The 14,606-nt window shown below is 34.4% G+C and overlaps 1 protein-coding gene across 1 annotated transcript; it reads left to right on the top strand.

The window, feature by feature from the left end:
- The first annotated feature begins 8,522 nt into the window (after window positions 1-8,522).
- Window positions 8,523-9,571, top strand: LOC145160359 (uncharacterized). Its single transcript, XM_079079515.1, has one exon. It carries the CDS (start codon window positions 8,570-8,572, stop codon window positions 9,374-9,376), a length of 807 nt encoding a protein of 268 aa, XP_078935641.1. The 5' UTR covers window positions 8,523-8,569; the 3' UTR covers window positions 9,377-9,571.
- The last annotated feature ends 5,035 nt before the right edge of the window (window positions 9,572-14,606 follow it).

The raw sequence follows: 14,606 nt of genomic DNA, 5'->3' as shown, positions 1-14,606 counted from the left end.
GAAGTTCCCCTAGGCTATCATGCATCATAAATTAGGCAATTCTATCATGCAATTCCTGAAGATACCTAGCCTGCAAACTAGCCTGTAATTCTATCATATCATCAATACACAAAACAAGTGTGGGTATCTTGGGGAATAATTTTCATTTGGATCCAACTGATTGTACACATCACATCCTCTATGTTGTTTATTTTAGTTTTAGTTATGAAAAATTATTTTGAAGTTCCATATTTTGAGTCTGGAATTATAGGAGTGTTCATTCAATTCTCTCAACCCAGGGCTCAGATACCAACTTATAACATCCCAAAAACCATAATATAATCAATCATTGTTTTCAAATCAAATCCCTGGAAAATCAGAGTATCAACAATCTCTCGAAACATAAATAATAGAAGGATGTGTGCAATCACGCCTTCGCCTTGCCCCAGTCATTAGAAGTACCTGAAAACATTTAAATCAACAACTGTAAGCCAAAACTTAGTGAGTTCCCCTAAAATACCCCACACTACAATACATATATAATGCATGCACACCGTGCCCATAATATAAAATGGATTGCCCCCGAGCCCACATCACATGGTTGGATTGTCGCAGGTTTGTTGGCCTACAACACAAAGTCATACCACCTCAACAAAACCGCACTCTATCGACATATAAAAACAAATAATTGATAACCAACAAGTACAGATAATCATACAGATCTACCAATCTAACAAACCATTATATCATAGGAACATCCTATACAAAAGGATACATAACACAAACTAATGGGTCGACATTGGTGCCTTCGACCCACGAGTATAGTGAGAAAACTCACCTCAAAGTTTAGAAGATAGTCGAACTGATCACAGATCCAAACATCGGCTCTACAGGTCACCTATACAACAAACAAGGATCGAGTCTCAAACTACATCCCAAAATCCTTAATTTGACCTAAAGTCAAACTTGGTCAAAGTCAATGGTCAGCGGCCAAAATTCAACAGCCAGTCGCCACGACGTGGGCAAGCTTATGCCACGCCGTGGGGATAATAGGACAAAATAGATGAGAATCTGCCAAATGTCAAGGCATGGAGACCAAACCTCCACGTCATGGGAACTGTCCAGACCAACTTAATCCATTACGCTCTTAATCCTTTACTCCACCCATCCATACTTTCAAGAAGGCTTTCATACTCCTAAAAGGTCATAAAAATCATAGCATTATAGACATGCATTTCTAATGCATGTCTTGAACTCAAGCTTGGTCAAAATGGTGTAAAATGGGGTCAAGATCTCATGAAAGAGTTTAAAACTCTACCAAACTTCAGATCCATCACTTCTAACTATAAAGGGACTCAGGGGGTCCATAAAGTTGGCAACTTTATGGAACCCTAACACTCCAACTAGCCTTAACAAGAAGGAAAACTCATGAAAACCTAGATCTAAGCACACATGATCATAAAGCATGGAGCTTTAATACTCACAAAGGTCTAAAGAGTGTGAGAGAAGAGGGTGGTGAGGCTTGCAAGCTGAGATGATGCACTAAAACTCCTTCTCTTCTTCTTCTTGGCTAGAAATCACCCAAAAAGCCCAAGGACTTCAATAATGGAGCTAGGGTTTCAGTGAGGGGGAAGGGAGGTGATGGAGGCTGAGGGTGTACAAACCATATCCATCACATTCCTTAAACAGGGGCACAAAACCCATAAATTAGGGTTTCTCATTAAATGGTTGCCACGTTGTGGCCAATAGGCTGCCACACCGTGGTTCCCACTTAACCCTCGTGTATTCTTAGGCCATGACCACGTCGTGGGAACTTATTCACCACGCCGTGGCCACCAAAAATCCAAAACTTAAACAATAACACTTTAAGAAGAACATACCAAAAACTTGGCGTTACAATTAGGATAACTATGTATTCCTTATAAGGAGTGTGGATACCTTCCCTGTCACAACACGTTTTAAAGTCGTGAGGGAAATAGATCCCATAAGAAATTTGTAGTTAAGCGTGCCTGGGCGAGTGCAATTCAGGGATGGGTGACCCCCTTGGAAGTTTTCATGTCGGGAACTCAAAACGGACAATATTGTGATACGTGTCGGAGGGGGATGTTATATATATATATATATATATATATATATATATATATATATATATATATATATATAGGGAGAAACCCTTTGATCCCTTTTCGTCTTGTTGCTTAACATTTTTTCTCTGCCTTCTCCTTCCGTTTTGATGGCATGCGACGATCGTCCCAGCCTTTGTGTATTTGAAAGATAACCCTTCAACAACTAGATATTATTTTTTTATCGTCTTTGTGCGTTATTGAAGGTCAGATTCCAATTGTTCGCCATCGGCTTCTCTAAGGACCTTCTTCGATATCATAGGCTACACATTCTTCAATTAAATTTGGATTTCATTTCAATTGTTTTGTTATAGCCTGTATATTATACCAAATACATACTTGTTTGGGCATTTATATCTTTTATTTAGCATTATTGGTTGACTCACTTCCGCTTCTTGTGTGAACATGGGCTTACTAATCTTACATCTAAAAGAATGTTAGAATGTTCTCTAAAAGTATGTTTATAACGTTTGTGTTCAGGGTACACATTTTTTATATAATGGTAGAAATATTAATTTCTAATACATCCTTCTTTGTTATGAAAAAGGAAATCAAGAGTTTGAAGGGGATCCTTTTTTTACATAATGCTTTGTTAGAGTATGTTATAGATCATGATGAAACACCTCTCTTTCCATCAAAATGATTATATTAGTTATAAATCATTTAGTTCACTTTTAAAAAATATCATTGGCAGAAAATACAGTTCCATAGTCTTTAACTCAAAAGTTTATCATTTCCAAAATATTAATAGTAGGAGGGTCGATCAATCATAATATCATTACGCAATTTCAAAATAAACCACTACATTAATCATGGCCTTCTGAAACCCAAACTATTTTCTATGGTCTTCAAGTACTACTTATATATGAATACATGTCAAAATACATGGGTCGGTTACTATGTATGTCTAATGAGTAATGTCGGGATTGATCATCTTTTAAGTCAAAGAAATTGGAACATTCATTTGACTAATGAAAATCCCAAAATCATTTTAAAGTTATTTTAGTAAAATTTAAATCGTTACGCTTATAAATAGGATATAACCTTAAAGTTTTTGTGAAATTCAAAAGTTTTAAGCCTTCCTTCATCATTCAATCATTTAAAGATTTGAAAAGCATTATTTAAGTCATAATAAGAATAGATGTAATGCATCATGATTCTATCCCATCCCAAGTCATCTCATGTCCAATCTTACACGTACTTAGGTGAGGAATGTTTCACATAGTCATTATAAGAATCGTACAAGTAATGAAGACATGTTTTCCAAATATTACCTATAATGAAGTCATGTTTGTCAAACATCACATAAGTGAACCATAATAGTTAGTATAGTGTGCACATTTCATAAATCCACATACAACATAGCTAGCCTTGTATGCGAATGCGACATGTCTATAATACCATCACTAGTCATTAGTCGTTCGTCATTAGTTTCATCATTTACCATGGATTTCATGGACAAATTAAGTCCTTTCCCATCCTAGATGAATGCACAACTTTATGAGAAAAATCGTTTTCAATGCATCATAGTCATTTAGTCTTAATATATATATATATATATATATATATATATATATATATATATATATATATATATATATATTTAAAATATCATTTCATGAATACACATGAATATACATAAAATATTCCACATAGCAAGTAAGATATGTAATCATCATGATCATAGTTCGATTCATAAATTTCTTCATTAGTCGTTGTACGGACATGTATAACGTTGTTACTCACCTTAATAGTTAGATATCTTACTCCTTTTAATTTGTTATTGCCTTTTAATCACCACATATTGATTATCAAATGGCTACAAAATGACCAAAATACCCAAATGAGGGCTCCTAACATCATGACCTCGTTTTTTACTTTAAACCCTTATTATAAGTCTTCATGGAAGTTTTGGGGGGAATCAGTAGTCAAACATTATTTGAATAAAAAAAGTTGGATTTCAACTTGGGCATCTAGGAGAATACATAGCCAGTGTGGATTTGCTCTTGGAAAACCAACATGTAAACTTTCGTCGTGGGTCACTAATAGAATGTGTTCAAGTATAAATACATATTTATACACCCACAATGAATTAAAGTGATTGGATTTATGTTATTCCTTTATTCGAAGATTTTTCCCACCAATAAAATCGGTGCCTATAACCGACCTTAGAAGGTTTTCATTCTGTGTTGACCGGTTTAAAATTCCACTGGTTGTTCCATCTTTTCTTCATTTATATTTTCATCAAGGACATCCCTAATTGAGTGTACCTCAATACATCGATTAAGGATGATACAGTTTCAATTCGAAGTGCTCACTCTTTTTGTCTTTCACTAATATCCCTACGAATCAAGGCGTCGGCCACAATATTAGCCTTCCGGATGATATAAAATGTTTACTGTAACATACACGTTCAGTTATCGTGTTATGTAATTTTAAAAGTGAATAATATAATGAAATATTCTATGAATTTGAGCGTTGAGTTCTAACAGATAGTTTTTACTAGAAATGAAGTAAAACTATGTTTAGAATCACTCGGAAAATATTGGAAGTCTTATGAGATTTCAATCAAAAGTCAGATATTGAAATTTAACGAAAATATAAAATTTGAAAATAAGTAAAATTATATTATTGAAAGTTGTAAAGAATCTCGTTAGAAACATTTAGATGAAAACCTCATCGAAATCCTAGTTATAACGAAGAAGTTATGACCAATCGAAGATCCGTGACAGAACCGGCACGACGCCGTATGACGTAAAAAGTGAGTTTTCGATAAACTACTTTTTAGCTTTAGTAATCTAAACGAAAGTCGTAGTATTCGTTAAACCGAGAATTTTCATAAAAAGAACGTCCAAATCTGACTTCGTATGAGGAAGTTATGATTTTTTTAAGTTTCGGAATAACAGTAGATAGCTAAAAACTCGAAATAAAGATCGAGTGATTTTTAACCGACACAACCTAAATGAGAATCGAAGGTCTCGACAATAATAGTACAACAGTAACAATACAGGCGAAAACAGACGTCGGATGAAGAAGTTATGGATTTTTAACGGACTTTTCCTGTCCCGGCCCGTTAAAAATATAATATTAAAAATAAAGTCAAAATTAGCCGACGGAGTCTAAATGAAAGTTGTAGAGCATAATTTCACCTACGCGTGGATATAAAGAACGTCAAAAACGGAACTCGTATGCAAAAGATATGAATTTTTGAAATTTTTAAATAAAAATAAATAAAAATTCGAGACTTATCCGAAGCCGTACGCCCAGCGTACTCGGACTAAGTCAGAAGTTGGCCACGTAGCTCCTTTCTTCACAAGATAGACACGTATCACGCTTGCATGACACGTCCGAGGCACAAGATCCGAGCAGCTGCTACGCCTCGTACGCCCAGCGTACCGAAGTACGTCCAACGTACTCCGAGGCTTCGGCCAGCTATAAAAGGGATGCGAGGCTGCCCGATTTTAGGTTACAAATTCTTACATCTTTATCTCTCTACTCTCCTTTTTACCTACTTTTAACCCCCCGAGGTCCCGGTATCATCCCCGACACCCGAAGCAAGTCCCGACACTCCGAAGTTCCCGTGAAAATCATATTTTCAAGTCGAAACTCTGCCCGAGTAAGGCCCGGTTTTCAACTAAAATCTCCGGTTTCGTCACAGAAAGTCATTTTTAGAGTCGAAGTGCTGCCCAAATTAATACTTTAACCCCGGTTATTTCACGGTGAGTTCAATATATAGGAACAATTGTATGTTATGTGTTATATGTGTTATATGTGCTTTTCCATGTTATTTTCCCGTGTTATTATTTCGTGCTATTTTGATAGCAAAGTTGTACCTTTGGCCATGTGATCAGTGAAAGCACTTAAATTCACAATGGTATTGGTATGTAGCCTCTGGCCGTGTAGAACATGTCTCGCAAGAGAATGACTTCTACCCCTATGACATTGGCAGAAGGTTAGATAGGGCTCAAAGCCTGAAATCTACAAAAATGTCAAATATTATTTTTGAATATGCATGTAGCATGTTTTGGAGTAACAATGTGTCGAGTATGAAAGTTTAGGGGTTCTTTCATTAACATAATCCTTATTTACTTCCGGTCATGTCCTTTATTTCACATTCAAATATTTTTATATTAAACGAGTATTGCAAGCTTTCATGATTATGTAGTGTTGTCAAATCTTCAAAGCATAAACAACTGACTACTTCAAATCATATGTCTGATAATTCACCTTGTCGACCTAAAACTTTGGGATGCATGAGCAATAACTTTATCATGTTTTGTGAGAGCACAACTCAAACCCTTGCATAAAACATCGTTATACATAGTGTAGGAAATTATAGGGTTTGTGGTGGAGATCTGGATACCAACTTGGATCGTGAGAACACTTTCTGAACTGATATTTCTACCCTATGCCTGGGTTGCAAGAAATTCAGCCTAGGATAATCCAAGTGGACACTTACGATTCTAGGCACAGAAATTGTAAGCCAATTTGCTAGAGAGATTCTGTGAGAGTTTGATGAAAACGATAGCTAATGATCGTAACCTTCTTCTGATAAGGAAGAACCGTTTATATATTAAACAAGATTAGGGTTTCATTAGGGTTGGGCCGTCATTAGTTGCTTTGGAAGCAAGTCAGGATAATCTGGATCTAATGAGGATTTAGGGTTACCAAAACTAACGAGTTTCGTTAGTTTTACCATAATCACCCTCAAGAAATTGAATTTTCCACTATGTTCCCATATGTAAAATTCGGTGAGGTTTTGGGGCGCTGACCCAAACCCCGCGGGGGCGCTGCCCCTAGACCCCGCCAAAGGGGCGCTGCCCCTTTGGAAACCTCGGACCCAGGGGCGCTGCCCCCGGACCCCCGACTAGTCGTCGAACCGACTTCTAATTCGATCTTATACATGTGTGCACTCCGCACAACTCGGTACATATATTAGAGTACAAATTATGAAGTCATTTAAAAATAAAAATTTATAATAACGATAATGATCATTTTTTTCTGGTTCGTCCTGGGACTTTGAGAATATTTTATTTTTTAGGACCGACCCTACTTGGTAATTGGACTAATTAGGTCATGGGACTTGTACCAATACCATACAACGTTCAAGCAATGTTTCAACATAACACTAATGCTACTAGGATAACATATCAATTCTCAAAGAAGTCTACCTTACTGATAAGAGATAGTTCACATGTCATACAAATGCTACAAAACATTTCCTTGAACACGTCCAAATTTAAATAGTGTATCAACAATCTCAAACATAAACTAAGATATATTATTGAATCCAAAGTTTTCAATCTCTTATCAATGTTAGAAAAGTTATTAATTTTTTATTTTTTCTGGCTTGATGTTACAATAACAATTAATTTATATAAAAGGTTGTCATGGCATTTAAAAATAAATATATATAATTTTACCTTCTGTTTTTTTATAATCCATGGCTAATATTACAAAATGTTCCTTTTATGTCTTTAAATATTTAACTATAGTGCCTAATCATTTAGCAATATTATATATTGAATTTAATCTATACATACAAGATTGGTCAAAGCAAGAAGAATTGGGGGTTGCAGCAACGACAAAAAGAATCATGAGCATAATAATTTGGTAATGTGTCCTCTCTAAACGGTCGTAGATTTAGAATAAGGGCCCTCTGCACTGTCAGTGTCCACTGGGAAAAAAAGTGGAAAATAAATTTTAATGAATAACGTTTTGATAGCTTTTTAATGTTATTTTGATTGCAAATATACATATTTTAATTTTTTTTCTTAGGAAGATTATCTAATTATTTTTTTCATAAACCTAAATTATCGTACTTTCAAAGGAGTCGCACCACTTTTTTTAACCCATTAACGCTAGAAAGTATCTCTTGTAATTATATTTTAAAAAAATTATTTGTATTCAATTTAAGTATAATTAATCATTTTAAAAAATATATATAGTGACATATTTGAATGGAAAAAAAGTTCTATAGCCAAACATGACAAACCAATAAATTTTGTTATTACCAAAGAGTTTCTTTGTCAATCACGTGGTATTATATCAGGTATTGTCTTTCTTTTATAAATTCGATCGTTTAAATGATATAAGTATAATCAGAAGTAGTTTAAAAAATAAATTAGATTTAATGTTTAAAAAAATGTTCTTATTATGTGAGCTTAATCATATTAGAAATATGTATAAGTTAATTATTTCAGTATCCAACATATGTGACTAATCATACAAGAAATATGTATAAGTTAATTATTTCAGTGTCCAACATATGTGACGTAAGTTTGAACTAGTTAATGTGATAAAGTTTGAATGAGTTTGGAGGGAATCTTTTCAATAAAACATTTACTACTTACTGTTTACTTTATATAACTTGAATACATATTTTTTATTGTTGTACTCCATTGGTCCTATATATTAAAGCTTGCATCCTTCATGCCTTTATTCTTCTGCATACAAGAAAGCAAAAGATGATGGAGGAGCTGTTTACTGCTCCACAGCCAAATGTTTCCACTAATTCTCAAATTCTCAAACCTTCACCACCGGCGCCACCGTCTTCCGCCACCAATACTCCCAACTCCTCGGAAAACCACCATCTGAGATGCCCACGATGCGATTCCTCCAACACAAAGTTCTGTTACTACAACAACTACAACCTCACTCAGCCACGCTACTTCTGCAAGACTTGCCGACGTTACTGGACTAAAGGTGGAGCCCTCCGTAATGTTCCCATCGGTGGTGGCTGCCGGAAAAACAAGGGAACCACCATAGCAGCTGCTTTAGCAAACCATAATATTTCCAACACCTCAAAGCTGAAGGCGGTTCTTTCTTCCGAGCTCGGAAAAACAGGCTTCATGAACGGGTTTCAGCATTCCGACCCGATCTTTTGGGCTAGCTTACCTCAAACCTCTCATCTTCTTCCCTTACTACGACCCACACAAAACCCTAACCCTAATTTTGCGTTAAACCCAGTCACCCACACAAACACGTTCAGTTCATCTTGGAGAAACAGTCAAACGGAGCAAAATCAACGTGAGGAAAACGGAGGGATTATAAACACAGGAAACAATCTTAATCTAGGTCGAATGTATCAACGGATAAGATCGTTTCCAACAAACTATAATTACCATCATGATAATCAGACACCACCTGTGATGAATACTTTATCTTCATCTGTAATGGAGTCTGCTCCCGCTGTTTCAAATGGTGAGTCGGGTTTATGGAATCCGACACCTCCATGGTCGGATCTGCTGTTAACCAATGCTGCATATCGTTAAATTAATAAACTTTTTATACACAGTTTGTGTTTGTACGTAGCTCATGCATAAAATTAAGAGAAAATTAGCTAGCTAGCGTTTAGTGTTGCATGTTTGATGGTTGTACTTGAACTATAGATGTTTAACTTAGATGTTTTTTTTTTCCTTTTTGTTAAAGTGATTAATATAATTTATTCGCATGAGGTTTGAATTTCATATCCATCTATACCGATCGTGGACTAATGGACAAATTAACAACAGATATTGAAAATCTTTTATGTGGTTTTCGAGATCTTTAACTAATTAAGTGACAATAAAAATATGCTTGTGGCATAATTGATTGCAAAACTTGTTAGTGACGGAATCTTGAACGTAATTGGTGAAAAATTGTAATTTCACTAAATGGTATCACATCAAATTTTAGAGCTTTGTTCCGATGGCATATATCTTATAAAAAACAATTTGTATTATTTTCGTCCGAACACGTTTAACGGGAAACATTTGATTGACTTATTAATAGAATTAGCATATCATATAAAAAATTGAGTTTCGCTTTCGGTTATATAATCAAATTCATGGTACTTTATATTTGCATAACAAATTTTTACCTTATAAAAGGCTTACATAACTCAAAATTAATTAACTGTATTCAGTAAAATTATAGGTAAAATACAAAAAATCACAATATACATTACTATTTTATAGTGCTTGGATGATGTGATTGATATTCCATGTCAATCTAATTTGTTGATCACAAGAATGACTCCAATTGTGTCATACTACTGCTACCAAGGCTAGTTGTCCTTTATCATTTTTTTTGGGTGATGTTAAATAGACACGGACACCCTTAAAATAAAATCAATCCATCATTAACCATTTGTAATCAACATTTTCAGAAAAAATGTATTTTTAATGAATAAAAGTAATTCAACAATTAGACAAGGTGTCTAAATAGTAAAATTAGTAAAATGAGGTGTATTTTTAACAATTTTTTTTAACTTATCATTCTCTTCATCCTTCTCACTTAGGCTAAAAGATGTGTATTTTTTGTCAATAGTAAAAGGATGTCACCTAGGTGCCACATCATCTTTTATATTTTTTACAAATTTTACCTACAAACTAGGGTGTGGTAAATGGTTTTATCTATGATTTTTTTTAATTTCAGTTTTTTATTAAAAACTATACTAAAATTAAAATTTACATAAAATTAAAATTTACATATTAGAAATCCTAAAAATAAAAAATAACATGAAATTAAAAATTGCATTAAAAACCTAAACAAAAACCTTAAGTGAAAAATTAAAAAAACAAACATAACATCCAAATTTCAGTTGCGTTTGAGCTTATATTTTTCACGAATCGTAGTCTTCACCAATTTAGCCGCCTCCTGATCTTTGGGGTCGAGGTGTCTCACATGTTGCATCAACGACGAATGTCGGACCGTTTCAGCCATATGCTTCTCCAAGATTGTATTCAATTGTGTCATTTGTGCCATCATTTCCTCTGATCTAGTTGACCGCTCCGTTCCGACTGAAGAATTTGACGATGTCACTTTTTCATTTCCTTTTCCTCGAGCTATTGCTTTGTCCTTCCCATGGGACGAGGAGGCGAGTGTATTTCTTCGATGTCGTCGTTATCATCGTTAAGATCAACGCGAATGTGACCTTCCGATGATATTTGTTGTGAGCTCGAATATGAAAATGTTCAACTTCTTTTTTGCGGATTAGCGATGTCTTCATGTGTTGCAAGATCCTTCCACCTAATGCTTCTTTTGACAACTTCTCACACATGAATGAACTTAAAAGGCTTCAACATGTCATCTTTGAATTTCACGTTCATTTTTTTCAAAAAACTTGCTTCACTTTCTGTGACATCCTCATTTTCACGACCAGAAAAGACCGATTTTGTTTATGCTTTATTTAAAAATCAGAGTAACATTTTAAATAAAAACGTTGTGGAATTTGTTACCAGAAAAACATGATAAATACGTTATCAAAGCATTTCCGAAGAAATGTATTTTTATCCATTTTAAAATATTTGGGATGTCATCGTCAATACAGAAACATAAGCATAAACAGATCTTACATTCATTTACACTAGTGATCTACATCTCTTTTAAATCCCTCAGTGTAAAGTAGCTTCATATCGACACCTGTGATATAAATAAGCTTGAGTGGGTCAGGTTGGGAAACCTAGTGAGTACATAGGGTTTTCAACCCACAATAATTTAATTATTATGTTTAAACATCAAACAATCAACCCAATTACCCATCCCCATTATCTTCCTTACTCTTAAGGATCTACCCTAAGAATCATCTATCCTACATTCGTTCATTTCGAAGCCCATTGCTTCCAGGGTTTATATGATAGGCATTAAGTCCATAGCTGTCAATGCTTGTTCGTAAAACACTAATTCCATAGCTGCTAAAGTTCATTCATCGGGTACTCAATCCATAGCTACGAGTGTTTAGCTAATAGGTACTAAATCCATAGCTACCAACGTTTATTTAACATGTACTAAGTCCATAGCTACCAATGTTTATCTGATAGGTACTAAGTTCATAGCTACCAATGTTTATTCGATAGGCACTAAGTCCATAGATGCCGATGTTATTTGTTAGACACTAAGTCTATAGCTGCCAATGTTCACTCATATCATCTTTCATCTCTCATCATTCATCTACCCATGTTTTACCCAACATATTCGTAGATATAAAATACATATACAGTTTAAATTATTTAAAACATGTATAAAATCGTTCATCCAACATAGAAAGCAAGTATTTAAATAATATGCACACATAGCACGTAATTTATATAAAATACTTCATATCTATGTGTAAGATGAAAGTAACTATGCACTCATTTGTTAAAGTGATGATTCCAAACTCGGACAGCGCTTCGTTTCTTAACAATATAATTTCCTTCGACGAAACCTAGTATTATTACCACTAGATTTTAGTCTAATATTTACCGTGACTAATTATTAGTCTTAGTATTATTATTATTATTATTATTATTATTATTATTATTATTATTATTATTATTATTATTATATAAGCGTTTAAACAATATTTTCCAACCACTATGTACAGACAGGGGCCAGACATAAAACACCGGAGGGCATGACCATTTTGGCATATAGCATTTCTGAAATCCAACAACCTTATGCGGCCCTTTAAACCAGATTCCCCGTACTGCGAGTAGTTGAAAAAGATATTATAACGACACTTATATAAGTCATAATAATAGCTCAAATATTTATTATAAGTTCATAATAACAATACTAATTTTAAATATAAGTTATATTTAAAATAGGATAAGCATAACTTACTTACAAGGGAGTTTTAGCTAGGAGTCGGGCTCTGCAGGGGCAGAACTTCGTCGCTGAATCTTTCTAAGAAAGATTCTTGCAGCGCTTCAGCGCTCACCTTACTATACTAAAACTACAGAAAGAGAAGTCGAATCACAAGGGACCGAATAAGAAGGGAAAGACTCTTGAATCAAGAGAATGGTGTAAGAAATATGAGAGCTAGAGGCTCTTATCTATAGTGATTGAATTTTCAAAAACTACCCTTCATAGTTACTTAATGACCTTATAGTTATATAAATGACTAAACACCTCTTTATAATACTATTTTAAATAGATTTAATGATATTTGTACTAAAATAATGTCGAAAGTACTTAACACTAGTCTTATAACGACCGCATCGTCGATACCTTTCTAACGATATATACATATGTATATGTATGTATACGTATATATGATTTACACTTTATTTTAATACGTAAATGTGCTATTAAAAATTATAACTCGTTCATACGAACTTCGTTTTTGACGTTCTTTATATCCATGCGTAACTATCGACGAGATATACAACTTTCGTTTAGACTCCGTCGGCTAATTTTGAATTTATATTTTTGTCCATTTTTTTATAAAATTAAATGATTTTGCTAATAATCATAACTCTCTCGTACGGACTCCGTTTTTGGCATTCTTTTTCTCAAAATTTCTATTTTAAGGAGTACTACGATTTTCATTTTGGTCGCATTAGCTAAAAGTCAACCATTCTCTTCGTACCTTTTTACGCCATACATTCGTGGTGCGCGGCTGACTTTTATATCTTATAAAAATCATATCTAATTCATACGGATTCAGATTTCGACGAAATTTATATTTTCGGGATCATGACGACGTGTACTTTCTAAATATATAATAATATATATGTGTTTTGGCGCACTTATTTTTACGATTTACGGACGATTCGACTGATTTTTCATATTTTATTATATTATAATAATCATGAAACATATAATATTCAAATAATTATTCTTTATTACGTCAAATAGGTTATAATTGTTAACCCTAACTATTACTTTGGTTAAGATTATGTATCCTAGATAATCTTCTATAAAAAAATCATTTTTAACGCTTATTATTGACTAGCCCGAATCTGCGGGTGTTACACTTTCGTCGCTAGCCCATTGCTTTTCGAAGGTTGTGTAAATTCTGTTCCAATGTGCCACGAGTTTGTTAAAAATATTCCATTTCAAGTTACATTGGTCGGACGTCCGATAATATGGGTCTCGACCCATACCGATACAAAACCGTTTAGTAACACATAACCAAAATTGATCACGGGATTGGTCCTTACTGTGTTGCTATCTTCTGATATGTCGATCCATGCTCTTGATAATTTCGTCTAAATAACTATGTTGTTTAGTACATCTTGTGTATTATTCAATGCATATATTGGCCTAAAATCCCAACACCCTAACGTCGCACAGCCTGGCGCTTCCGCCGCCGGCCATGGGTTGGGTGTGACAGTTGCTAACAAGAAGAAGAAGGTTTCTCATTTCAAGGGTAAGACCAAGGTTGGACCTTCCAATCAAGGTCTCACGAGTAAAGATGACTCTGGGATAGTTCCTAACACCGACCCAAAATAGGCCATTTGATTTTACTGCCAAAAGAAGGGTCACTGATGACGTAGCTTCCCAAAGTACCTTGAAGACGTGAAAAAGAACAAATCCAAGGGTAGTGGTACGTAAAGTCTTTTTTATGATTGAACTTCATAGTATGTCAAATTCTAGTTCTTGGGTTCTTGATTTTGGATGTGGTACTCGCATTAGCTCGGAACCAAGGGAAAGTCAAAGGTTGAAGCATGGGGAGTTGAACCTGATCATGGAGAATACAAGCTCATGTTAAATAATGAAGTGTCTTTTAGTTTAATTAATTGTTGTTACTCGTCT

Source organism: Lactuca virosa, chromosome 2 (assembly GCF_052849685.1).
Source record: "Lactuca virosa cultivar CGN04683 chromosome 2, Lactuca_virosa_CGN04683_v6, whole genome shotgun sequence".
NCBI lineage: Eukaryota > Viridiplantae > Streptophyta > Magnoliopsida > Asterales > Asteraceae > Lactuca > Lactuca virosa.
The sequence above is the reverse complement of the archived record's forward strand: the minus strand, read 5'-3'. Positions and strand labels throughout refer to the sequence as shown.

What these genes read in the sequence shown, in the direction of transcription:
- LOC145160359 (XM_079079515.1), top strand. Translation starts at nt 8,570, where the DNA reads ATGATGGAGGAGCTGTTTACTGCTCCACAGCCAAATGTTTCCACTAAT.